At 48.4% G+C, this 26,618-nt stretch overlaps 8 protein-coding genes across 8 annotated transcripts; 2 read left to right on the top strand and 6 right to left on the bottom strand.

Annotated features, from left to right (window-relative positions):
- Window positions 1–331: 331 nt before the first annotated feature.
- Window positions 332–2,001, bottom strand: H6S33_001346 (uncharacterized protein; the record flags this gene model as incomplete). Its single annotated transcript, XM_044832714.1, has 3 exons — window positions 332–1,723; window positions 1,837–1,896; window positions 1,969–2,001. The coding sequence occupies 3 exons, from the start codon at window positions 1,999–2,001 to the stop codon at window positions 332–334; spliced, it is 1,485 nt and encodes a 494-aa protein (XP_044694313.1).
- Window positions 2,002–5,748: 3,747 nt separating this feature from the next.
- Window positions 5,749–9,048, bottom strand: H6S33_001345 (uncharacterized protein; the record flags this gene model as incomplete). Its single annotated transcript, XM_044832712.1, has 5 exons — window positions 5,749–6,421; window positions 6,608–6,966; window positions 7,517–7,999; window positions 8,233–8,603; window positions 8,730–9,048. The coding sequence occupies 5 exons, from the start codon at window positions 9,046–9,048 to the stop codon at window positions 5,749–5,751; spliced, it is 2,205 nt and encodes a 734-aa protein (XP_044694312.1).
- Window positions 9,049–13,451: 4,403 nt separating this feature from the next.
- Window positions 13,452–14,764, bottom strand: H6S33_001344 (uncharacterized protein; the record flags this gene model as incomplete). Its single annotated transcript, XM_044832711.1, has 4 exons — window positions 13,452–13,631; window positions 13,714–13,793; window positions 14,009–14,577; window positions 14,709–14,764. 4 exons carry the CDS (start codon window positions 14,762–14,764, stop codon window positions 13,452–13,454), a joined length of 885 nt encoding a protein of 294 aa, XP_044694311.1.
- Window positions 14,765–15,010: 246 nt separating this feature from the next.
- On the bottom strand, window positions 15,011–15,481 carry H6S33_001343 (uncharacterized protein; the record flags this gene model as incomplete). Its single annotated transcript, XM_044832710.1, has 4 exons — window positions 15,011–15,014; window positions 15,088–15,228; window positions 15,280–15,284; window positions 15,356–15,481. The coding sequence occupies 4 exons, from the start codon at window positions 15,479–15,481 to the stop codon at window positions 15,011–15,013; spliced, it is 276 nt and encodes a 91-aa protein (XP_044694310.1).
- A 404-nt stretch (window positions 15,482–15,885) lies between these two features.
- Window positions 15,886–19,298, top strand: H6S33_001342 (uncharacterized protein; the record flags this gene model as incomplete). Its single annotated transcript, XM_044832709.1, has 8 exons — window positions 15,886–15,943; window positions 16,142–16,395; window positions 16,501–17,349; window positions 17,399–17,881; window positions 17,952–18,290; window positions 18,349–18,588; window positions 18,653–19,102; window positions 19,164–19,298. 8 exons carry the CDS (start codon window positions 15,886–15,888, stop codon window positions 19,296–19,298), a joined length of 2,808 nt encoding a protein of 935 aa, XP_044694309.1.
- Window positions 19,299–21,838: 2,540 nt separating this feature from the next.
- Window positions 21,839–22,624, bottom strand: H6S33_001341 (uncharacterized protein; the record flags this gene model as incomplete). Its single annotated transcript, XM_044832708.1, has 4 exons — window positions 21,839–21,848; window positions 21,912–22,005; window positions 22,334–22,345; window positions 22,510–22,624. 4 exons carry the CDS (start codon window positions 22,622–22,624, stop codon window positions 21,839–21,841), a joined length of 231 nt encoding a protein of 76 aa, XP_044694308.1.
- Window positions 22,625–22,702: 78 nt separating this feature from the next.
- H6S33_001340 (uncharacterized protein) lies at window positions 22,703–23,374 on the bottom strand (the record flags this gene model as incomplete). Its single annotated transcript, XM_044832707.1, has 5 exons — window positions 22,703–22,766; window positions 22,823–22,997; window positions 23,055–23,093; window positions 23,271–23,284; window positions 23,352–23,374. 5 exons carry the CDS (start codon window positions 23,372–23,374, stop codon window positions 22,703–22,705), a joined length of 315 nt encoding a protein of 104 aa, XP_044694307.1.
- Window positions 23,375–24,889: 1,515 nt separating this feature from the next.
- Window positions 24,890–26,410, top strand: H6S33_001339 (uncharacterized protein; the record flags this gene model as incomplete). The annotated part of the gene is made up of 5 exons (XM_044832706.1): window positions 24,890–24,935; window positions 25,075–25,236; window positions 25,295–25,595; window positions 25,673–25,947; window positions 26,034–26,410. 5 exons carry the CDS (start codon window positions 24,890–24,892, stop codon window positions 26,408–26,410), a joined length of 1,161 nt encoding a protein of 386 aa, XP_044694306.1.
- Window positions 26,411–26,618: the final 208 nt, after the last annotated feature.

The following is a 26,618-nucleotide window of genomic DNA, read 5'->3' as shown; positions in this document are numbered from 1 at the left end:
TTCACATCGTCCCGTGCTAGTCTACGTTGGTAGGTATATACAAGGTCACAGGATAACCTCTCTCTAACAAGCACAGCACCGTAACCCTAGTCTCCCCATCAAGCTATCAATGACCAAACGCTACAACATAATATTCACAACCAACGCTTCATAAACACCATTAGAAAGGAACAAGCTAAAATTACTAACTACCCAACTACCCAGCTACGGACACCGCAAAACCCACAATGCCCCCGTCTACACCCTCAATCTACCCGTTCCCACGCCGAAAGAAAGCGCACACCACCACAAAAGCAAACCAACGCACAAACAAAAAAGCATAGAGACCTAGCTACACCCCTTTCTCCAGCGCCTCCACAATCCCACACCTCGCCTCCAACTCCCTCACCCACCCCTCCACCTCCTTCATATTCGCGCCCACAGCCACCCTACTCTCCCCCACCACCCCCTCCACCTTCTCCAGCGCCTCCCTCCACCTCCCCACCTCCGCCGCCATCTCCTCCTGCCGCCTCTCCACCCTCGCCAGCGCCTCCACCGCCCGCCCCGCATCCGCATGAATAGCCCTCAAGCTCCGCAGCCGGTCCAGCACCGCCGGCAGCATCGGCCCCATCCCCTCAATCGTCGGCAGCGCGCCATACAGCGCATTAATCTTTGCGTCCCTCTCCCCTCCCCCCCCTCCCCCACCCCCACCCACTCCCGCGCCCACACCGTCACCCGCGACCGCAGCAACCGCATCCTCACCCGCCGCAGCGTCCTCGGCAGCGCGCGCGTCGGCCGCGGCCTTAGCCGCTTTGCGCGCCTCGGCGAGCTTCTCGGCCTCCTGCGTGAGCTGGCGGACGCGGCGCGAGGCCGCGTCGAGCGACGAGGTGGACGACGAGGTCAGCACCGACATCTGCCGGGCGAGCTCGTCGAGCGTGGGGATGATGGAGGATGCGGGGAGGGGGCGGGAGGGGTCGGAGAGCGCTGAGGTGGGCATGCCGATGCATTTCTCGAGGACGGTGAGGCGCGTGTCGAAGTCGGCGGCTTTGGCGAGGGCGTGGGTGTGCTTGAAGGTGGGGGCGTAGGTGATTGTGTAGGAGGCTGTGTGGGCTGGGGTGGGGTCGGTGGTGGTGGTGGTGGTGGGTTCAGCGGTGGGTTCGGTGGTGGTGGTGGTGGTGGTGGTGGTAGGCTCAGGCGGGACACTGAGGCTCCCAACCAACTTCTTTGCCAGCTTCGCCTGCGCACCCCGTTCCTCAGGGCTCTGTATCTGAAGACTTTCCAGCGCATCACTCAGCTCCACAATCCCCGCCTTCACCTCCATCCTCCCCCCCCCCTCCTCCTCCCCCTCCTCCCCCTCATCACCCCCGCTCTCACCCCCGCTCGCAGCAGCCTCAGCCCGCACCTCCTCAATCTCCCGCCGCAGCCTGGCAACCCTCATGGCGAGCGTCTCCTCGCCGTACAGCTCCTCGCTGTCATACCCCTCCTCGTCGCCAGCCTCATCCTCGTATCCGCCACCGCCGCCGCCGCCACCAGCACCACCGCGGCGCCGCCGCCGCCGGCTCGACGCCCGGTACGACCGCCGCTTGCCGCTGATGCGGTCGGAGAAGTCGACGCCGCGCGCGTCGATCTCGGAGTGCTTGAAGCGGCCGCGGGCGGACGTGGGGTGCAGGTGCTCGGTGACGAGGCCGCTGCCGTCGACGGAGTCGTTTTCGTGGGAGGAGTCGTCGGGGATGCTGGTGGTGGTCTGGGCTCGCTGTTAGCTGTGGTTTTGGGGGGGGGGGGGGGGGGGGGGGCTTCTTTAGGGCGGGGGGGCTTCTTTAGGGCGGGGGGGCTTCTTTAGGGCGGGGGGGCACAAACGGGGAGGGTTGAGACGTCGTCGGTGAGGTCGGGGGTCTCGTAGATGTCCTGTGAGGAGTCCTGTTTTTTTTTTTTTTTTCCTGGTCAGCAGCTGGTCTGGTTTGGTCAATTTGCAGAGACAGGACTGCTCACAAGGTCTGGGAGTGCTGCGTACTTGGACGACATCGTTTCGTGCTGTGGTGGTGTGTTTGTGGTGGGGGAACAGCTTCGCGGTGTGTTGTGTGTGAGGTGAGGTGAGGTGAGGTGAGGTGAGGTGAGGTGGAGTTAAGGTTGTCTCGCGTGCCCTGCAGGGGTCAGTCAGCCGTCGATCCGAGTGCTGCTTTCTTGGCTGGCTGGGGCGTGTGGCGGGCGTGGCGGGCGTGGCTGGTGGGCGCACTGTTCGGACTGGCCGGGGGGGTGTCAATGATCGGTTAGTAGGAAATGCGCTGGTGGGCAATAATTGGTGAGCGTCAGGGGTGGGTGTGTGTGGGTGTGGGTGTGTGGGCGGGTGTGTGGGTTGTGACGGACAGGGGACCTGCATGTGGAGTGCTTGGCAGCGGGTCACGTCATGGTGTGTCACTCGCGTGTGGAGCCACTCTCAGCCACAGGGGTCGTCAGCGCCTACGTCTGAACCAGATGGATAAGATAACAGCTATCCATAAACACTCGGGCCGAATTGAAATAAATGGAACGCAGTTGATAGGGCACGCCTGCAGGAGCAACAACGACAGAAACCATCACGGAGTTTGTGTGTGATGAATTATACGTTGTAACACGAAGATGCGCGTTTAACAGATCACGATTTCCACTTTGCGTTAGGTTCCACTTATTTGAATTCGGCCTGACGGTCTATGGGATAGAGGTAAGTGCGAGGTCTTCGGAATTCATAATCGTCACTCGAATCGTAGATACATCAGCGCTGCTCTTCCACTAGGTAACAGAGGGATGACTAGGCCAATCACAAGTGACACATGTACTCTTGGCGCGAGTGACAAACCGTGATCATGAAAGACCATGGCCATCATCCGTTTTGGGCAAAAGGCCGTTCGTTCGGCCTTATACCCGCGTCGTACTCAAATACTCACGCAATATTGTGTCCCGATCAGGACGGCTGGCCGGACCTTCTTGTTGGTAAGGGGATCGTAAGGGGCTCCGCCCTAGTTCTATTACAGAATTAAAAACGCGCCAAGTACACAATTTACTATGGTATTAATAACGGTCCAGAAATAGAGTGCGTGTACAGAGATTGCGTTGTGAAAAAAAAAAAAAAAAATCGTTACAAGGCAGAATAATCGTACCGCGTCAATGATATTACGTCATCACCTCAGCTATCACTCGGAGGGGCGGCGGCTAACCAGTTGGGACATTGGCTATCATAGTCCATAGCTGGCATGAGGTTCAGGTAGGCACTAATAGACGGCCGCCTTTTCAAGCCAGTATGAGGGAAGATTAGAGAGCATATTCAAGACAAATAGCCAAATATGGGGATTCCAACGCCTCGTGCGACCAGCCGTATATTCGAATTACTAGGGTAGGGGCTTCTGGGTACCGTTACCGTCAAGGAGCTTAGTGAGTGACACGATGTGCATGTGTGGTGTTCTGTTCGAATTCTCAGGTCACTACGCATATATGAAGACTGAAGAGATAAACATAAGCGAGGATGGTGGATTAGAAGTATGGTAGTCTAGCTAGCTACATGTTAGATACATGTAGGTCCGGCCCTAGTGTGACACCGTGGTCTAGTTCTACTATATGACAGAGTGGCTGAACATCTGTCCGATACTCGACTCGGAGGGCCAAGGAGGGGTTAGGATAAATAGTTCACCGCCCAACCTCACTCATGACAAGCTGTTTCGGGCCCTTGCTGACCCAAAAGACCGGGCCAATTTGTATACAGTCGACTCTCCCTATAAGGGTATCTCTTATAAGGATAAACGCAGACAGATGCCCTACGCCTTCGTTCATTTTTCAACAGAGTAGAAATTAACCTATTTAGGCAGCCCCCGTTGCAATTCACCTAACCCCCATAATCACCCCGCGAATTCGAACCTCTTTGGTGTCCAATGTCACGCCCGCCACCCATTCCCCGGCCGACCTTCCTATAACTAGCTTTAGAACGATTTGTTCTCTTTTGGCAGCGTTACAGATCTAATCACAGTTAGTTTTACGCTGCTTATCCCCACGCTTTCTCTAGACCCTCTATTGCGAAAACCAGGAACGAACGAATTCAAGGGATCCCCTAGACTGCCACGATCAGACCCGCCGCAAATAGGGATCGCTGACCGCATATAGTAGGTAAGATGTGTTGAACTTCCAAGGCTATAGCTAGATACTCTCGCGGGGATCCGATGGCTATCAAAACTGCAAATCGCGACAAGAGATACCAAACATCTCCTGCCGGCCATAGACTTCATAATACCATACCTACCGTATACGGACATAAGGGATAAGAAGAAGAGGGGTAGGCAAAACAGAATTTGGGACTATTAATTTAATTGCTATGCTTACTACGATAGTATCTCTATCCCGAGATCGAGTGTCACTATAACGAGAATCTACTGTACAGCGCTGCGGTTTCACACTCTTGAACATGGGTAGTGCGGATTGACGGCTATAAGGCACGGGGGTTCGTTCACGTAGGACTAGGCCCCTGAGTACCAACCACCGTCACGCACATGCCGTATAATGAGTGATACGGGCAATCAAACTCGTGGAGTTCTTAACTTGGTTCTGGCATGTTTTCCCGTCGAATCTTCACGACAAGCCGCGTCTTTCTGGGGGGGGCTGGTTTCGAGTTGGTGTGTTCCACGAGGCACTGGCGCTCGAGGGAGCTCAAGGCATGGGGGAGGTTGGCGAGGCGAGCATGCTCGAGGCAAAAGTAGTACCCTCTTAATTGCTCGCCTCGAACTACTCGAGGCACGTTTAGGTAATCATGGAATTGGCGACATATATTCACTATGGTTGATATTATATTCCCGATAGTAACGTGTACATTACATTGGAAGTATTCCATATACCCGCATACCAGTATTACAACAAGAATTCTGACAGATCTAAATCTAGTAACTACCTGCCACGATCGAGCCAGTTCGAGCAGCCTCGTGGACCACACTATAAATTTAAAAGCGACCACCTATACGATGTGAAGTAGTTGAAGGGATACAACACCACCACAAGTCAACTAGTAGCGACAGTACGCAGCCAGCAGTAAGCCCCGAATTACTACGACCAACCAGCTGCAATGGGCTACAGGAGTCAAGCACCTTAATCACAAGCCATCACTCGCGCTGTTCAGGGGTGCTCGATTTGCCAAGAAACCAGCGAGTGAGAGGCGATGACTAGTAATCCGAGTGAGAGATGATGAAATAAATTGACAATTTTTTTTGGTTCGACACATAGACCGGTTCCCCCACCAGCGGGCGCCCCCCCCCCCCCCCCCCCCCCTTTTTCTTTCGCGAGTTTGGCTGTGTGGCGAAGGGTCTCAACCCACACCACACAGCCAAACACCTCTAGGACTCGCTGCTGGGGGAACCGGTCTACACACCATAATTCCTGATACCGTAAAAGACATAGACTCCTTCACTGGGGTACGGTCAGTACGGGGGTATGGTCAATTTTTAAATATACTCCAGAGTGATATATGATACGCAGGGAGCCCATCGAATACTTCTTTTGGTTCCTATTCAAAATCTTGGAATTGACCACACCCCCGTGTTGACATACCCCCGTGAAGGAGTCTAGATAGATAGATAGATAATTTGTTGATTTACCGTAAACGATATAAAACGTGACTCGAAAAAGACATAAAACGAGACTCGAAAAAGACATAAAACGAGACTCGAAAAAGACAACCCATACCGGCACAACCCCCCCCCCCCCCCCAAAAAAAAAACCCCCTTGACACCCATTAACCCACAAGGAAAAGCAAGACTACTACTCGTAGTCACGACAGGACGAGCAACTCTGACCCGCCCTCGTACACGTCTGGCACGTATACCCACTCAAGAACGTCTCCCATTCCGGATCTGGAACCACGCATTTACCAGCGCCGGTTCTAATGCACCTCGAGCAGGGGTAGGCCCTGTTGATAGTGTAGGCCCGGCGGCCTTCCACTTTGATCTCGCCGTTGAGAAACATCCCCTTGGTGACAGCTTCGCCGTACCCGGTTTCCATCGCGGCCCTGGCCCATCGCTCGGATGCCGTCTCGGGTGATGTTGGGTAGACGATGCCGGTGACTATACGGTTGGTGGGTGGACGTGGGGCGGGTGGATATGAGAGATCAATAGGTTCTTGTTTAGGTTCGCGTTTTGGTTCGTGTTTTGGTTCCTGTTTAGATTCGTGTTTTGGTTCGTGTTTAGGTACCTTCGTAGAGGCGGTAGTAGTAGGTCTCTTCGAAGAGGCAGTAGTAGCAGGTATCTTCGCAGAGGCGGTGGTAGCAGGTATCTTCGCTGAGGCAGTAGTGGGTCTCCTCGCAGAGGCAGTAGTAGGCCTCTTCGCAGAGGCAGTAGTAGGTCTCTTCGCAGAGGCAGTAGTAGGTCTCTTCGCAGAGGCAGTAGTATCAGATATCTCCGCGGAGGCGTTAGTAGGTGAAGGTGAAGGTGAAGAACTGATAAAAACCAATTAGTCAACTGATATAGATGAAACACGTGACTCGCATGTGTGTAGTCACTTTTGGAACAATGACGAAACTGGTTGAACGACAGCAGGGACTGTTGGTAGTCGAGCAGAGTGACACTCAGACTGATATCAAATTGATTCGTCGTTGCTCCAAAAGCGGCTGTAGTCTGCATACCTGTAATTGAATCTTTTCTTAAAGCGGCGCCGTTTTGCTTCGCGAGCGGCATCCAAGTGGTGGGAACCACGCTTCGAACCGGTCCGAGTGGTGGAACTAGAATTGGTGCCAGACTCGGCCCTAATTGCGAGACGGCCTGCGAAGTCTTGGTGTATGAGATTTGCGGGGACTTGGTATGGGCGGGCTCGGAGGTGCGTGGGACGGACTTCGAGGTCTTGGTCTATAAGCTCTCCTGGGATTTGGTATGGACGGGCGGGGCGGGCGGGGTGTGTGAACGTGTGGGAAAGCTGAGGCAGATCGCGGATAGTATTCGCGTCAAGCTGGCCTGTCCCAAGCAAGTAGCCACACAGAAAGCCACACTGGAATTTGGGATCATCAGTCACGTTGGTGCTGTCTGGATCCATTGTTTGTTACGCGTAGAGTGGTTGAAAACGTGAGGGTGCTGTAGAGGTGCGGTGTTCGTAGAAGTATTGTAGGTACTCGGATTATATACCTTGTGTAGCCGCCGTGCACAGCTGTGTAGCCGCTGAAAGTCAATCGAATGGTGGGGTACCTACATTTAGCTACCCTAGCTGTCCTGGAATATACATTGTGCCCGCATATAATCTGGAATATCTGCAGCTGACGCATATATGCGCAGGTATTCAAAAATTACATGTAAGTAGCAATAACTTGCAGTAGCAGTAATTATATACCGGGCTGACAACAATATCAATTGATCGTCAGGCAGAAAGACAGAACAAACATAAATCTCAAGCTCACTAAAAGGGATAGCTTAAGAAAAAACAACAAAAAACAACAAAAAACAAAAAGCAATTTTTGACAGAAAACTCCCTTCACTCCACTTGCAACGTAACAGTACACTAACTAACTTACAACTTTATGACACAACAAGCACACTACGCTCACCTCCCGTGTAGCACCAGTCGCTCCACCCCTAAGGTCCTTTACGATAACCATCGGGTTACTCCCGCTATCTGAGCGCACCGTGACTTCAAATTTCTCCTCGACCTCTTTCAATTGTTTCGCCGGGGTTGCCGTCTTGCCTCCCTTTCCCTTGCCCCCATTTTTCCCATTCGCTGGGGTTATTGGCGTCGCTGGGGCGGGGGAAACAGCTGCCCCCAAAAGCGACTTACGGCCACGACCCTTTTTCAATGTCGCTTCTTGTGTAGTGACAATTGTATCCTCGTCATTGGCCATAGGCTCAGGAGCAGAGGTGAGCGCCACTGTGGGCGACATGGGGTCCTGGCCGGCGATAAGGGCCTCGTTGATGTATTCCTGCACAGAGCTAACTATGCACTCCTCATGCAGCCAGTTCTTGCAATGTGTACACCCAAGCATCATCTTGTCGGGGTTATAGTAGCCATGGCACCTGCAATGTTCGCGGACCTCCTGGGTTGGATGTTAGCAACTATACACCGGGGGTTATTACTCAAGGAAAATAGGTATCTGCGAACGCACACCCATACTCTATATAGTCAGACTAAAATTCAAACCTTGCTTGTGTCCTTTTTGTTCATGAGACAAAATTTACAAGCTGTTTTTCTACTTGCGATTTTCGCTAGGGTACAAACTCTACAATACGACTCGACCACTCCTCGAAAAACCAGGGAATAATATCTTACCATTAAAGTTCCTGACGGAAAGTCGAACTTCTGTCTCCAGAATAGATCTGGCAAGTCCTCTTCGTCATCCAACTCTAGCCAATGCTTGACATTCGCCCTTCCAGAAACCGTCATCGCATCGATGATCTCCATATGGTTACTAGCAATTAGTTCCTTCTTCCCATGATATGGCGCTCTGCCACCTGGAAGCTCCTCGGGCCAGTACAGCCAATACACACGCAGATAAACATGTGCCTCGTCGATGGCTCGAATCTCAAGGACCCGGGCTACCCAGAATTTATGATCGTCCATATTTGTGATGTCAATTCCATGTGGAATGTTATCGTGATTGACGAAAATATATTCCTGGAGCGCAAAGCTCTCGGTTCCCACTATTTTCTACAGTCAGTCATCAATCACCACTACCCAGAACTGAAGAGTGAGCGACAGGCAAAAAAAAGTAAAGAAGGAAGAAAAAAAGTCATTGGTTCTTGAATGAAGGGAATTGCTCAACCCACCAACGAAATGTCGATACTTCTTCAAAGTATCCCATTGTTTCTTTGGATTGATGGTGAAAACAGTTGTAGGCATATCCTCGGGTACCGTCTGATCTAGTTCCTGTTTTGGCGGCGCTTCCCCAGATGTAACAGAGGACTTCTGGCGCTTTGCGGCAGCTTGCTTGGCCTTTTTGACTATCGCCTTCTTGATCGCGGGAGACTTGTATTCAATCTTGAATGGGCACTCTGAGAGTACCGCTACCGGAGCCTCTTCCATTTCGGTGTTGTCGGCAGCACTCGCAGCGTTATCGGAGGAGGTGCGTTTGCGTTTTCCAGCCATTGGAGGAATGGGTTCAAAGGCCCTGGTGTTTGATTGATGGGGGGGTAGAAGAATGGTCGAGAGAGGGGCGGTGGTGCTGGTGATGGAAGACGCGTTCTAACCGCGTGTGTGAGTGTGAGTGTAGGAGTTCGTTCGGGACGTGAGGGTGTGGGGAGCAAGATTCAAGTGACACCACCAAGAGATGAAGGAGATGGTGTCGGTGGAACGGTCTCGAAGGAAGGGATGAACGGGGGGGCGGTCCAGCGGAGTGCGTCAGTGTGGTGATGGGGTTTGTTTTGACGTCGTGGTTCTGGCTGGTTACGGCATGTACAGGGATCGTAGTGAAATACTACTGGCCGCCGTGAACGTTTTGTCCGCCTTCTGGCCCGAACCCAAGGCCTAGCAATACAAATCGAGTACCACACATATAGAATACATCTGATATTTAATTCGAGTTCATATTTAAAACGCACACGTTTGGACAATTTCGCCTAGGGTTGTTGTACCTACATACAATTGGTGTGCCAACCCATGTGTGTTTGCTAAGTTTTGGGTTGCGCAGGTTACATGTTGGTGCGCGTTATGCTGTCTAAGCATGCTCAGGCATCCCCGAAATCCCATTGAACACAACAAAACATCGAAACACGCAGATAGCAAAGCCCAATATTGACAAGAACTAGTAAAATTCGATATAAGTATCTCATGCACATTTATATATGATATATACATACTCAAAAAGAATTCCAGAACCCATATACAAACTCTAACTAGAGTGCACAATTAACTTATCTAATAAGTATAGATATACTGAACATTTAATGCGTATTTTAAAGGTTTTGATTCGCTAAGTTAGAGAATTTCTTTTTGAGATGTTTCCTTTTCAATTATTGTTTCTGCTGGTTTCTGTAGCTGATTCTAAGTGATCCAGTGATCCAGTGATCCGCACTATTGATATTGCATATTGATACTGGAAATTACTTTTGATGCTGGTAATTGCTTTTTGTTGATTTGGTAATTACCTTTGGTTGATTTGGTACTATTGACTGTCTGGACTTCTTTTCTGAATTATTTGTTTGGTCGAGTTCACAGGGCTTCCTATGCATTTGATCTTTGGGTTGGTTAAGCGACAGATGTCCAATTTCACGCTGTTCAATTTATATCCTCTCTACTCCGGCCTCTACAATAAATGGCAAAATTAGCCAATGTCGAAGAGCACTTTAACACCGGTCAAAATACAAAGCCAGTACATTTTATTTCGCCGTTCGAATTCAATTGGACAAGTTTCGCCATATATTTGCTTAGAAACGACTGTGTTCGGGGGGGCCGGGCCGGTCAAAGAGCTTATATAGTCGGATAGCTTAGCAAATTCTTGTGCTCTTATAAGCGTACAGTCGTTCACAGGGTGAGGACGAACACTAGGTGTAGACGAACAGGGATTTTTGGACAAATAGTAAACGATGTGAAAGATCGCTTTGGCAGCTTGGCTGTTTCTTGCCATATTAAGAACCCTAGTTCGTCTTCACCCAGTGTTCGTCCTCACCCCGTGAACGACTGTAGTAACATAATAGTAAAGACTATGAGATGATTTAAGTTGTGAAAGGAGAGAACCAAGGGGGCCATATCACATGCGGCTGTTGGCAGAACGCGGTGAGAGGGTGTTAGATTCCAACTAGTTGCTATTTCCTTAAGTTAGCCTTTGTGTGCTCGGAGCTATGGATGAGTCCCCCAAATTCATGCCTATCCGCTACAAAGTACTGTCTTATATGCATTATTTGGAATATAAATCGTTATATCGGTGAAGAAGAAGGAGAGATGGAATACTGCGGGGGTAAATGCGAGTCGATGTTACAGCAATCAGTTCTGTAATTATTAAACTAGAGCTCAACACAGACTTTGGTCTCACGTTAGCTAGCTAGGTGCTTATAGACTGCTGATAGAGATAGTTACAAGCTGACCCAAACTTGTACCCAATCCTTCCAGTTTTTTGTGTTCTCCGTCACAATTCGTAGTGATCGATCGTGATCGTATACTTTAGTGACCAGCTTAAGGGGTGGATATGGGAAGCTATCACCAGCCTCATCGTCAAGCACATTATCTGATCATAAGTTAGTATACAATTTATGAGGTATGAAGCCTGGGGCTACGCTTATAATAAGTGCTAGAAACCCAATTTTAAAAATATGAACTTGAATTATATGCACGAATTATCACTCGAAAATATGCTATAACAGGCTTGGCTTGGCTTGGCTTAATTAATACAGTCAGACAAGCCAACCTCCAATCTCCGATAAATCTATTGGGATCTGAAGGGTCTCATAAGACGGTCTATAAGAGCGTGAGGTAATCTCAGATCAACCTATAACTAAGAACTATTTCAACACAAGGTTTAAATTAATATTCGGAGCCAGGTCTCAATTCCAGTGAGATAGATGGCTCATCGATTCCTTGAAACATTATATAACCAGCAAGATGAAATAGGGGAGAGTTACTGTAGATAAGACAGCAAACATCCGGTCGAAAATCATTTTCTCTTGCCATTTCGCCTCTATTGCAAACGTCTAATCTGATTGGCGGGAAGTCTCTTGGCACTGGAAATGACCAATTCCACATTTCCAATATTGATCTACCGCATATTGAGAAGGCACTAAATTTTATCAATAATTCTGGGTTAGAAATTGTAACTTCCAACCAAGTGACGTCACAAAAGCGATAGGCTGCCGTCATACTGGATGAAACGGATACGTGTTTCTGCATCCTTTTAGTAGATCAAGAGAGGTGATTTGATTCGATGGCAGTTATGCATTGCACGTGTACAACAACAACAACCATATGTTGTGGCGTTTTAGAACACCCCGGAGACTTTGCTGACCTGGTAGATGCTCTACTAGTTGGCTAGTACACACGCGCCCATATTGCAGCTCTCTGCTCATTGTGAGCAGAAGAAACAGCGACGAACCTAGACGAGGAGTGGCTTTAGCACAGCCTCCCACAATTGGCCCATCGTAGCTGAAGAGGATTAAGTGATCGGTCAAAAATTCTCAAGTGTTCTATCCCTTTGCTGATGCTGGGGTAGTCATGATGATAATTACGTCGAACAACGCGGTTAAAGGGATTTTATGAGTTGGCCAACTGATGGAAGAATTAGGTGGATGATGATGTTGACGCTTTGACATCGTCAGCATCTTGACGCCCACGATGGTGTGGATTCATCAGACGTGGAGACGTCATCAAATTTTATTGCGTTGATACCGGTACCGGTACCTGGAGAGCCTTCTTCATAGATAATCACTCGCCACGTGGTCTCGGCGGACAGGCTTTCGGTCTTATTCTTTTCCCGCAACGGCAATGATTGGGTGTCAAAATACTAATTCCCGCCCGAGGACGTCAATGCACCAAGTACCTCTCTGCTGTTGCTAACTTTCTGGTCCGCCTTAGATGTTCGTTGTGTGAAACAGTTTCATCTTAATCTAGAGTAAGGCTCAGATTGAGAAGAGAGTAGGGGCAGGCCCGGATGTGGTTGAGATGGGATTTGGGGGGCTGTTATTGAAATATCGGTAGAAAGGAAGGGGAGTAACAAAGAGGGGTGCGTTAATGTCATAGTCGCTTAAAGACGGTGAAGGGGTGGGAGTACATACATGTCATTAGAGTAGACCGGTAGAATACATATGTTGATATGAAAACAAAAAATAACACCCCCTTACTTCATACATGTATTTTGGTACATGTACCTTCAGTTATTATGGTATAGAAATGCAACAACCCGCGAGACTCTAGCTAGCTCCATGCTGAGGAGCATTTGAATTATTGGGTCTGCCGCCCTCATATCTGACGGCTGACACCGTTGCCGTTTAGACTTAAATGCTACATGTACCTACATGTATGTATATCCGATCGATCGACCAGTAGTGTGCACTTAACGCGACAACACGTGAGTTGCTGGTACGCGATTGAGATGGGTACCTTAACACGTGCCACGGCACAAAGACAATGGAAAAGTCACGTTATTTACTCAAAAGAAAGGTTTCGTTGTTCCTGTTTTGAAATAAACTTCGGCAAACAAACAGCATTAACAAGGTTGGCTGTGATTTGATCCAGAAAGCTTAAAACTGACCCATTGACATTCTTCTCGACTGGCCCTGCCTTATGCGATGTGGGTTGCATATGAACAGTTCTTTGTATCGAGGTTTCAATACCATCTCCACGCCCTCCACATCCTCCGCGTCAATAATTTCCAACAAAAAGACATTTCTATTTTTTTTTTAAATTCCGCATCTCATGAACCAAACCACACATAATAGGTATGCTCTGTAAATTTACTACATGCAGGTACCACAGGCATTCAACCACGTCACATTTTTCTTCTTGTAATTCCACACATATATGCACAAAGGGTGTTAATAAGAAAGATAAGACCGCTAGTGAGCTTATTCTGCGGAAGCGGCAGCACCAGTAATAATCTCGACCAACTCTCCCGTAATGACAGCCTGTCGGGTACGGTTGAAGAGAATCTGGAATCTGTTGATCATGTCACCAGCGTTCTTGGATGCATTGTCCATGGCATTGCGACGAGCGGAGTTCTCGCAAGCGTGGCCTTCGGCAAGGGCCTATGTTGTTTTCATGTTCCGTTAGAGGTCATGTTGATGGAAAGGTCAGGGTGAACGATAGGCGCGAGAGGATAGGGCTTACCCAGTAAAGTGTGTTGGCCAAGGCAAACTCGCGGAGGTTGCTGAGCTGCTCGTCCTCAATCTCGAAAGAGGTAATGTTGGCTATTGATGACGTAAGCAGACGAATCAACGACGAACATTGAAAATGCATAAAAATCCGGACCGGGTAAAGCCGGAAGGGTAAATCTCAGAAGGAAGGCAACGGAAAATATCCACATAGTTTTGCGCTCTCGGATAACATAGTATTTTTACATCCGAAAATTCTTCATCATTGAATGGGAGATGACAGTCCGGGGAATAAGGGAATAAAGACTCACCAGAGGCCATGATGGCTTCCTCAGAGTAAGCTTCGATGGTGCTGGGCTCGTAAGAGATAGCAGACTTGAACGAGTTGTAAAGAACCTCGATGTTGTCATAAGTCTTTCCAAGCTGGAAGATCTGGTCGGCAATTGTCTGGGCCTCGACGAAACTCGGGATATCCTTGCCGACGTTCGCGAAACTCATAACAATGTTCTTGGCCGAAGATCTACCCAATTGCGCCTTAGATTTTTCTCCGAGAACGACGAGGTCGGTATCGGGGTTTTCGATGAGCTTTCTGCGAACAGCCTTGGTGAGACCGGAATGGATACCACCGCATAGGCCCTTGTCGGAAGAGCAAACGATGATGAGGTTCTTTCCGCCCTCCAAGGGCTTTGTCTCGGCATTGCTGAAGACCTTGTTGGAGGTCTCACCGTAGATACGAGAGTCACCCATGGCACGCTGAGCACGGGCAAGTTTTGTGGAGGCGACAATCTTCATGGTCTTTGTAATCTTCTCGATGTTTTTGATGGACTTGAGACGACCCTCGATTTCACGAAGGGTGGCATAGTTGTTGCTCAGGGCTGGCCTACGAACGGGACGACGATGCGAGGCGAGATGTTAGCGATGGTGATGGTGATGATGATGGGTGGTGATGATGATGGGTAGTGATGAAACAGCCGAGGAAGTGGGGGGGGGATATCAATTGAAATCCTTTACCTAGTAGAAGTGGCCGCTGCCTTCAAGAGAACAGGTCTGGCTGCTCGAGAAAACATCTTGAACGAAAAAAATGGATATACAGAAATTGAATGTGAGGGTCAGGGTTATGGAGGGGGTTGAGGGGGGAGAGTGGAGAGGGGGGTGGTTGTGGTGGTTCACTGCAGAGCGATGAATACTCTCTCGGAATGATGGATGGAGCGTGGGCGGATTTCCTTTTCCTAACGTGGGGATCTGGAACCAGCAGCAGGCGGCACACCAAGGAATCGGGGCTAGGTATGGTGGTTACCAAGGCCTTTTTTTCTTCAACTAGAGTAAAAATTAAGTCAGCAGCCAGGAAGATCACGCTTTAGCCAATGATATTTTTTGAACACTTACTCACCCGGCTTTAGCGGTTTTCGACTTCTGGTGTTCTTCTTTTTCTCGCACTCGATTGACAGCCCAGCACGATCCTTCTTCTTCTAACTTTCGCTGTTCGTCTCGCCTCCTCGCTCTCTGACTTTTTACCGACACACTTACTTCCCTTTCACCACTTTCGTCAGCCTTCGGTTCGCCCACACCTCAGCCTACATACCCGCCCTTGCACCGTGCTTTACTTGTTGCGTTCCAGCATCCAGAACAGTCCCAGCGTCCAGCGTGTCGGCATTTACTCTGTCAGGCTGCAAAATCCCACCGCCCTCCTTGCTTGCTGTTGACCTCTGCACTTTCTCGCGCGTCACTCCCTCTTCTCCATCTGCCTTTCTGTAGCTACCGCTGCTTGCTGCTGCTACTGCCATTACCTACACTGCCGTCACTCTCTGCGAGTCCTTCACAACACTCGCACTAACACACACTCACCACGCCGCTCAGTTCTCTCTAGCCTTTGGTGCTTAACAGATCAACCCGTCATCCCCAGCCTCCACCCTCCCTCTCCACCCTTTCTTCCTCTCGCCACACCCCCGCTAAAAAGCTGCACCCTCTTCTTGACCTTTGCAAACTCCAATTCCATCGTATTTTTCCCGCACGAAACATCAATACCTGCTTGTCATACATTGTATTGAACTCACGCCCCACCCCTGGACGGGCTTTAAAGGGCACTTCCTGTCTGCCGTCGAAGCCCTTTACCACATCCTGTACACCAACTTTCGCGTATTTCATACGCGCCTCTAGATCACTTAGATCTTCACTCACGTCCTTCGACATGTCTTCGTCAGAAGATGACGTTCCACTCGCCATGCTGAACGGCCGTCGCACTAACGGTAATTCCCACCCTTCTTTGTTAATTCTCTATTTTGCCAGCGAATTCTTGTACGACGGGACTTCTGGAATGCCGTTTCTTACTTTTTCTGCTCCTCTTCGAAACACATTTGTTCCCCAGAGCAACAGACTCTTATGAATTTCTATCATTTTCATTTTCAATCGTGTTTCCCGTTAACACTTGACTACTGCTTTCCTAGGCACATCCTCCGCGACCTCTGCATCGACCAACGGGAAAGGGCCTATTCTACCGGACAGAATCCCAAAATCTGTAGACAAAAAAGCTGACAAGGATTTTGATGCGATGGCTGTCGATTATCCCATGGGAGACCGGGCTGGTGTGCCAATTGTGAATGTTGCTGTTCGAGAGGAGTTAGACAATGGGAGGGCGAAAAGGAAGGGGAGAAAACCAGCAATTAAGGAGGAAAGCAGTGATGATAGCGATGCTCCACTGGTGAGTTTATCCCTGTCCGCCAGCGCCCACGAACCCTTCGCGGAGTCATGAGCCACTACACTTATTGTATAATCCAGTTAAATGTTACTAACTTCCCTCGATTAGACAAAACGCCGTAGAACAAGTAACGGCGTCAAAGCAAGTACGATAGTTGAGTCATCTGATGATGATGTACCCTTAGCTAAGAGGGCAGCAGCATCAAAAGCCCGCACGAATTCAACATCAAAGGCCGCCAACAAGAAGCCTGCTGCTGCCAAAGAAGAATCGTCGGATTCAGACACCCCTCTGGCCACGATGAAGCTTGCTAAGGAAAAAAGGAACATTGAAAACAAAGCTGCAGCAACTGCAAAGGAGATGAGAGCGGAGGATAAGAAGGCTGCTATCAAAGCAAACGGGATAAAGCGGAAGTCAGTTAAGAACGAAAGTGATAGCGATGTTCCGTTGAAGGCCAAGAGGAAACCAGTTGTAAAGAAGACGAATGGCGTCAAGCAAGAGTCTTCGGATGATGATGTTCCTTTGGCGAAGAAAGCCAAAGCTGTTTCCAAGAACGCAGCAACTGCCAAGGGGAAAGCGGTCGATAACAAAAAGGTGGTGGTTAAAGGAAAGGCAAAAGCTGCCAAGGAGGATACGCCTGCTAGCGCTGAGACTGCCGAGGACGAAGAGTATAAATGGTGGGAAAACCAAGCAGAAACGGATGGGACTCAAAAATGGACTACTTTGGAGCATAATGGAGTTCTTTTTCCACCAGCGTATGAGCCATTGCCAAAGAATGTCAAGTTGAAGTATGATGGAGTTCCCGTTACTTTGCCACTTGCCGCAGAGGAGGTTGTTGGATTTTTCGGACACATGTTAAATTCTACTCATGCTACAAATCCTACATTTACTGCAAATTTTTTTAAAGATTTCCAGAGAATTTTGAAGGAATCGGGGGGAGCCAAGGACACCACCGGCAAGGTTTGTTGTGTTCTTTTGTGGTAATAATTTTTACTGACACTTTTCACAGAAGGTCCTTATCAAGGAATTTGCAAAATGCGACTTTACTGATATGCATAATTATTTCGTTGCTGAAGCGGAGGCGAAAAAGAATTTAAGCTCGGCGGAGAAAAAAGCGATCAAAGCAGAGAAAGACAAAGCCGAGGAAAAGTACTTGCACTGTTTGCTCGATGGCCGGAAAGAAAAGGTCGGCAATTTTCGCATTGAACCCCCTGGGCTGTTTCGTGGTCGTGGAGAGCACCCAAAAACCGGTATGGTCAAACAGAGGGTTCAACCAGAACAAGTAACAATCAATATTGGCAAGGGAGTACCCGTACCCCCACCACCCCCAGGTCACAAGTGGGCCGATGTCATCCATGACAATACTGTCACCTGGTTGGCTACATGGAAAGAGAACATAAACGGCAACATTAAATACGTTATGTTGGCAGCCACAAGTAGCTTGAAGGGAATGAGCGACTTCAAGAAATTTGAGAAGGCGAGAGAACTTAAGGTACGGTTCATATATTTGAAAAGAGGTTAATCACATTCTTCACTAGAAATATTAACGAGAATATAAACAGAAACACATTGATCGGATCCGTGCCGACTATGGCCGTGATCTCAAGTCCGAACTCATGGCCGATCGCCAGCGTGCTACTGCGATGTATCTTATTGACAGACTTGCTCTCAGAGCTGGTAATGAGAAGGGCGAAGATGAAGCTGATACTGTTGGCTGTTGTTCACTCCGATTTGAGCATGTCACTTTGAAAGCACCCGACTTGGTAATTTTCGATTTCTTGGGTAAGGATTCCATCAGGTTTTACCAGGAAGTTCCTGTTATTCCTCAGGTATTTAAAAACATGAGGATCTTCAAAAAGGCGCCTAAGACCACTGGTGATATGATTTTTGACAGATTGGATGTAAGTCGCCCACACGTTTCTCACATCTTTATTCAATTCAATGCTAACAGTCTGGTAGACGAGTCAATTGAATAAACACCTTCAGAATTACATGCCAGGACTCTCAGCTAAGGTTTTTCGTACTTACAACGCCTCCTGGACAATGCAACAACAGTTGGCAAAAATTCCCAACGAGGGCTCTATTCATGATAAATATGCCGCTTATAACGAGGCTAATAAGGCAGTCGCTATTCTTTGCAATCATCAACGTACTGTTAGCGCAAGCCACGAGACCATGATGCTAAAAGCAGAAGAGAAGGTATGTTTGATATCAGTGAAGTTATCGGTATCCTTGTCCTGATCTTGGCTGATTCGTTATCTAGATCAAAGCTCTACGTTACCAGAAGCTGCGCTTAAAGAGACAAATTCTCTTTCTCAAGCCCGAGTTGAAGAAGAAAAGAGCTGCTTTCTTTAAACCGGACCCCGAGATTGACGACAAGAGTTGGATTCTGGAGCATCAGAAATTTCTTATTGAGCAAGAGAAGGAGAAAATTCGCAAGAAGTTTGAGAAGGAGAACGAGAAGGCTGTCGAGAATGGCGAGAAGGAGCAAAAGCCCAGCGAGTTAAAGGAACGACTTAAAGCTGTTAGTGAATTGGAGGCCGAATTCAAAGCAGAGAACAAGACTGGTGTCGTGGAACCAAAGACAAAGGGGGCTACGGTCGAAAAACTCGAATCTCAGATTGAGAAAATGGATGAGAAAATCCTGAAGCAGGAAACTGAGGCTAAAGTCCGTGAGGACAATAAGACCGTTGCGTTGGGAACTAGTAAGATTGTATGTTTGAACTCTATCAAAATTCCCTAGTTCTCCAGGGCGTATACTGACACATTCTTAGAATTACATTGATCCCCGATTGTCGGTCATGTTTTGCAAAAAATACGATGTACCTATCGAGAAGGTCTTCGCGAAAACTCTCCGTGAGAAGTTTAAGTGGGCCCTAGAATCGGCAGACGAGGACTGGGAGTTTTGAAGGACGACTGATGGGCTAAAAATATCTTTACCTATCAACTGGTTTAGATATTACTTCCGATAGAATATCAACAATAATTTTGGAAGATGAAAATACACTAAATGATAACGAAAATGAATCCGGTTATGGGTTGTAAGAGCATGAGGTGTGCGAAAGTCTCTGACACGGGTATCAATTTCTGGCTTGCTTCGAGACTTTCCCTATGAATCTTACATTGTTCCACTACACCTTTCTTCTTTCTTTCTTTTTGATTTATTGTGTTGTGCTAAGTTTGTATCTTCGCTTCTTTCCTGTAAACTTTGTCAATATGCCTCTTTTTATTTCTCTAACTTTCTTGAAGTGCGCTTGGATTCCGTTACTATTTTTGTAAACCTTGGCCTTACCTTTTTTTTTAAAAAAAATTTCGAAAGTTGACATGGCATACAGCAAGTTCGATAATTCCGGTTTTTACTCTGGTCTCGGAGAACGGGAATCACTTGGCTTGAGGAATTGTATGTCGGTGAAGCATTCGGGTTTCACTGGAAGTTATTCGTTGGACGGGATACTTTGGGTGGCAGTTCTTTCTTCCGGCAGTGATTTTCTTCTCTGTATCTTTAAACCCCTTCTGTACCTACTGTGGCTTGGAATGCCTTGCCTTCATTCTTTTCACGGAAAAACTTAAGAGTACTTTCTTTTTTCCTTCTCCTTGCTTTCTCATTTATCTCATTCGCTTTATGGGAGTACGAGAGGGATTTTCTTACATAGAACTGAGTTGTGTTGCAAGCCATCTTGGTGTTTTCCTTCGTTCGATTCTTGTTGTTTTGTATCGTGTTCGTGTCATGTAAAATAGGTTCTCTCTATCTCCTTAGTGTCAAGTAGAATGGATTTGGGTGGGTATATATCGGGAAAGGTAGGTGTAAATACAGTGGGGTTAGATTGTAAAGTACAGTTTGATAATTTCAAGCAATGGGGGTCCCGAGCTTTATGTATAAAACCAGCCGGAGAGCACTGGATTATATTTGACGATTGGCACGGATAACGTTCTCTAGATTTCATCTGGCGAAAGGTTTGTCGCTAGAAAATACGATTGTGTGTAAACCCACGGAGATCGTCTTTACATCCGTGAACAGTTGAATTTGGGTTGAATTTGGGGTTGAATTTAGACATTTTAACGCCACCGAAATGTTAACTACAGGCGCTTCAATGATGAGAAAATGTTAACACCCAAATCCAATCATGCGCCGCTGACCGGGCCCATAAGAAGACCCCTCTCTCAGAGGTTGCCACATGGACCTATAGGATCGATAGTGCTCACATGATTGGATTGTGTATAGGTTTTGCGCCCCCCCCGGGATACGGAGAAGAGTGCCCAATCCGCGTATAAATTCGAGCATCGATGGGTAGCTACAGTGATCTGGATTCTGGAGCCTCTGGCACGGGTAAGTACATAATGTGGGGGAGATTAATTAATGAATTAAACAAAAAAAAGAATGTGGGGGAGATTAGGTCCCGGTGGCATTAGGGTATGACCGAAGCCATAAGACTTCGTTGGTTTTATAAGAACGAGGCTCTATAAGTTCGTTTGGAATTCGTCAGTACTCCCAATGGTAATTGGCGGCTGTTGTCTGTATATCTATTGATAAATATTGTGTTACATATTTGTCGAGTGATCATCTATGTTTCTGCATTTGACCTTGTAACCGAAACCACAGGCGGTGCTTGGTTTGTGGATAAGCCAAATTTATACGTTCAGGGCCACACCATTACGGGCGGTTTGGACTAGATTGTACCACCCTCTTTTGTGATCAATATTTAATCTATGAAAATGGGGGAATGAACCCACTCCGAATGGGGAGCCTAATTAAAGTCTCGTCCAAATTTTCCTTAAGAAGGATCGTTTTCTCGAGGTGACAAAGTCATACCAGTACCCTGACTGCTCTTGAATTTACTTTGTCAAATATAGTTGGTTTGGAGGGGCTGCCTAGTCCTATTTTCAGAGGCGAGGCGCTTCTTTGTTATAGAGCCGACCTTCGACCGCATTGGCCATCGGGGAATATCTCTCAACCGATTAGACATTTGGGAGCTAGTTTAATATTCTGGGCGATACGGGAATGAAAGTTTTATGTCTGATCCCTTGTTTCGTTCGGGGATCTGCTATTCGGCTGGTCTGGTACACCGTTTCCCGTCGTCCTATGACGTGATAGTCACCAATGAGTATATGAAATATCCACCAACTCTTAGTTTATTCTCTAGCCTTTTAGGCCATTGCGAAAGATTTCGAATAGCCGTGATAATACTCTTGTATCAACTAACAAAATCCTCCTCCTATCTGGCGCTTTGAGGTTCTGTGTGATATATTTCCTGGTATCACCAATATTCTTCATGTTTTCGATAAAAGAGAGCCCCAACCGCGTCCATAAAGCTGGGAACTCTTCACATTGTTACCGAAAAAACATAAATGAGAACTCAAACACATCCTCCGAGGAGATGGGCCAGTTCATAGAAAATATCAGCTCGGCTGTCTTCCTCTGTCCCGGTTGGCACAGGATCAATTTTCTCTGCTATTCTCTCCTGTTAAGTACCAGCGTCTAAGCAATTCTGCCATCTCTAGACGGCGATTCTTATCCCAGTTACCTTATCCATATTACAACAGCCGTTATTGGGCGGAAGATGTCCCGGAAGCTTTGGATTGGTTCGAAAATTTCGGTACAATCGACGCCCTGCTCTGCTAATAAGTAGCTATGGGCTTCGTCGCACCTAAAGTTTGAACGACTCGCCCTATTTTATTTTGTTTCTCGGGATACGTATCTGCTGCATCAATCACCCCAATGGTAAGTAAAATCTTTTAATCATAAAGATTGACGATCAGATTTGGGGAAAGGATCTTTGTGGTTTGTGTGTATATCAGTGAGATGAAGTTTGTAGGCTGTATTAGTTTATGTATTTGTGACTGCCCCGCAAGCGCGGCCTCCCGGGCATCTGCTGTTAGATTGGCGGGGCCTGGCCATATTCATGTCCAGCCCATCTTCGCCTTGGGTTACAACAACTGCCCATACCTGTCCTCCTAACTGCATCATGTTTGAAATTAGTTTCAGCCCCAGGTTGAGTACCTTAACCTACACATGATGGATCCCATCCCTCCGCCCTGAAAAACCGCCCCACAAACCGAATACCTCGAGGCAGCCAGAGAAAGAAAGAAAGAAAAAAACAAGTACAAAAAACTGCAACTTGCCTAACAGCGGAGCCCTTGCTCGCCCGTCGATCTCTGAACAAGCTGTACCGGAAACGTCGAGTGATGGACGGTGAGTGAAGTGCAGGTAGGCCTCATATCGAAGTATGGTACACATAGCGCAATAATGGTGAGAAATGGTTCTGTTTTGCTGATAATGCGTCGAGTAGGTGGCATGGATGAGTTTGTTGATAATTTAATGATTTGAGGTACTGCAGAGAGGTCCTGGCGGAAGGTCGAACTCCCGTGTCCAGCCTAAGCTTGGCATGATGTCAAAGAAGAACAATAGAACTTTCGAAGTAGTGAATGTACTCACAGTGGTGTTGGATGTAGTATCTTCATGTCGAGGGGGGTCTCATTGTTTGTTCTGTCTTCGTGTTTTGTCTTCGTGTTCTGTCCTCGTGTTCTGTCCTCGTGTTCTGTCCTCGTGTTCTGTCCTCGTGTTCTGTCTTCGTGTTCTTCTCTCCCTAACTTCATATCAGCCAGGAAATCTATCTGTGTCATTAGCATGTCTGCCTTAACCCGGAAACGAGGGCTAATAATTTGACATTGAGTGTGATGATGATTTTGGGGTATGCAAACTAGACCTGGCGGTTATGTTTTCCTGGTAGATACCTGCAGATGCAGAATGGTGGTGGAAAGATCCATAACCCATAGATCACGTACGCATATGTCGTTGATCTAGCCGGGTCGCAGAAGTCGATCAATCAGCCAACGTCAACTAGATGAACAAGTAATCTGCCTATATTGATTGATCCATTGACCGATTCCTAGATATCTGCAGGTTTATCAGCCCACAATTCGTCATGTAGATGACCCACCAGGTGTGCTGATCAGCTCCGTACCTGCAGCACTCTCCCACTGCCATGTTTCGTTTGGATGGCCCGTGCAGCTGTAGCTATCATCATAACCCACCACCGTCATGATCACCCGCAACAAACCTTAAGTCCTCGCTCGCTCGTACCCACATATACGCTACCAACCCACTCCAACCCGTCTACATGGTTCTTGTTCTCCAACCGAGACGTACCATTATTTACCCCTGATCGACCCCCATCATCCCTCCCCTGCTGCATAAACTACGATTCATCAATCAGTATCACTGATCAGCCGCCGTGATTCCGTATATATTACAATGATGCGAAAATGTTTATTGATACTGATATATAGCCAATACTTACTTGAAGGCACTGGCAGCAGAGTAAGATGTAGATTGTACATGGCGCTTGCGTCCTGATTGAGGTCTCTGCGCCGTCCTGCATCGATGAAACGACTTTTACCCGCTGCAAGGGAGAGTAGTCTTCTCCATACTCTACTACGTACAAGCACAGTGCTATACCTACCAAGGTCCATGTACGCTCTCTCTTGCTGAGACATTGCTATAGAAATGAAATCACTACTACAATACCACACATCCATTCCTGGCTAGCCTGCCCCAAGCACTGATAACTACATGTAGCTGACTGATCAGATCTGTGTCACCCGAAGAATCTTTTTCTCGGCTGGCAGTTCAGCTCAGAGAAATGCTGCCGCGCTTCAATGCCGCGCGCGCGCCAATTATTGGTCGAAGGGAGGGGGCAGGTTTGAACCCTCTTGTACTTTGCCTACTTACTGGCTTATGCAAAGAGGGGAGGGGGGGATGTGGAAGGGCAAAGAAACGGCCAAAGAGTGCAGGCTGTAATGTGATAGGCTGGTGCTGTTGTTGGAGGAGGAGGAGCAGAGTTGGAAAGTTGGAGTAGTTAGAGAGGTAGATTGATACTCGTGATGTAGGTATTGGTAGGTACAGTACCGTGTTTAGTTGGAGTGGATATTCTGCTTGCACAGCTACCGGCAGTAGAGATCCCGCTTCGAGTGGCCGATGTGATACTCCACCTACACCTGTTGCCGTCCCGAGCCACCACCACAACCAACCCACAACCCACAACCACAAACCCCGGCCCGCTCTTCGTGCTTGCTTAGAGTGGACTAGACTACCAGATATCGAATGCTTGGTATGTAGCTTCGCTGGCCCTCCTCCTCCTCCACCTACTACTACTCCCACTCCTCCGCAGAACCACCACTACTCCCCCCAGCGCTGTGGTAGGAGAAAAGCCCCACCTATCCCTCCATCCCCCCCTCCTCCCTTTCGAATAAGTACCCTCGGATATCCGCCCATCTATCACTCCCCTGGTAATCTTCATCCTCAACGACTATCGTGATAATTTACATACTGCTTCTGCTACTGCTACCCACTCGCCCTACTTGCTCTTTGGTATTCATCGTGGTTACTGCTGCTCTGATAAATCCAGCTTGCATCTACCCAACTACCCAACTACCTACCCTCTCATCCTCTCCCCCGCAACTCAAATACCCACCAACTACCAACACATATACATAATCCGCGATGGCTTCAGAATCGAAACCCACTGTCCTGATCATTGGAGGCCTAGGTTAGTCTGCCACATCCTTTGATAGTCCTGTAGCAGTGGAAAGAGGAAGAAAGAGAAGAGAAGAAAACCAGTACCGTTATTTCGAACATCTGTCTGGCCATAATCATCATATTAACTCAATCGTAATTCTTCCTTCCAGGCTTCGTCGGACGCTACCTCGCCAAATACATCCACACTCACGACCTTGCCTCCGAGATCCGAATAGTAGACAAGCAGCTCCCCCAGCTCGCCTGGCTTGCCCCCGAGTTCGCCGAGGTCTGCACAGAGGAGCGGTTCTACCAGGGCGACATGTCACGCGAGCGTCCGTCCCCCCCCCCTCCATATCATCCTCCCCACAGCTAACACCTTCCTGCCAATAGACACATGTGAAAAAGTGCTTACCCGCGCCGACGGCACCACATACGACTACATTTTCAACTGCGGCGGAGACACCCGCCTCAGCCAGGACGACGAGATCTACAAGCAGCGAAACTTGAAGCTGTCGACAACGGCTGCGCGCGTCGCCGCGCGCAAGGGCACAAAGTGTTGGGTTGAGCTCAGCACCGGCGCCGTCTACAAGAGCGACCGGGAGCCAAGCAAGGAGACGGACAAGCTCAAGCCCTGGCTCAAGCTGGCGACATATAAGCTCGAGGCTGAGGAAGAGCTGGCGAAGATTGAGGGGTACGTATCTATGGGGTGATAGGGGATAGAGATGAACGGGCGGGAGTGCTGATTATCGGCGTGGTGGGATAATATAGGTTAAATCTGGTCATCCTGAGACTAGCAAATGTCTACGGCGAGTACGGAAGTAAGGTTATTGCGACGATGCTGTGCATGGCTCGCGTGTACTCGTATCTGGGCGAAGAGATGAAATGGCTGTGGACCAAGGACCTGCGTAGCCACACCGTGCACGTCACTGATGCTGCGCGGTCCGTCTGGACCGCAGCTGATTGGTACTGCAGTGGCAAGAAGAACTGGGACGAGTCATGGGGGAGCGTGCCGATATTCAATATCGTGGATCATGGGGATACTTGTAGCTTTACCCCCCCCCCCCCCCCCCCCCGCAGTTCTGGGCAGTGCGAGAAAATGACTGACAGCTGAAATCTAACGGACAAACAGCGCAGGGTGATCTCCAGAAATACATTTCAAAGATCTTCAGCATCAAGACTGGCTTCCATGGGACGATTGTGTCCTCGTTTGCGCGCATGAACCTTGGCTCCGCGGTAGATGAGGAGAACGATGAGGTGCTGCAGCCGTGGGGTGACCTGCTGAATGAGGCGGGGATTACGAGGCCCGGCCCGATCAACCCGTACCTGGAGAACGAGCTGGTGAAGGACGACGACTTCAGTCTCGATGGCAGCAGATTTGAGGCCGTTACGGGATTCAAGTACGATGTTCCAAAGGTCACGGAGGAGGGCCTACTACAGATCATCGAGAGCTATAAGAGACTCAATTGGTGGCCGCCAATTGATTTGCAAAAAGATGGATCGGCTTAAGCGGACTGAATGCCATAATTGGGGACTGGGTGTGTGGTAATGATCAAAAGTTTATGGTTTTTATGATTATTTTTACGGCGTGGAACCCGAGGAGGAGGATCCTCTCATCACAATATCTACCTACACAACCCCATTCCCAATATTCGGCACTATTTCGTGGATACAGAAAAACTCCCAGTATTAACCAATTTCTCTGGCATTCCAGGGA

The sequence above is a fragment of the Morchella sextelata genome (assembly GCF_020137385.1).
Source record: "Morchella sextelata strain SCLS chromosome Unknown scls_10, whole genome shotgun sequence".
In the NCBI taxonomy this organism is placed as follows: domain Eukaryota; kingdom Fungi; phylum Ascomycota; class Pezizomycetes; order Pezizales; family Morchellaceae; genus Morchella; species Morchella sextelata.
This window is presented reverse-complemented; position numbering and strand designations above follow the sequence as displayed.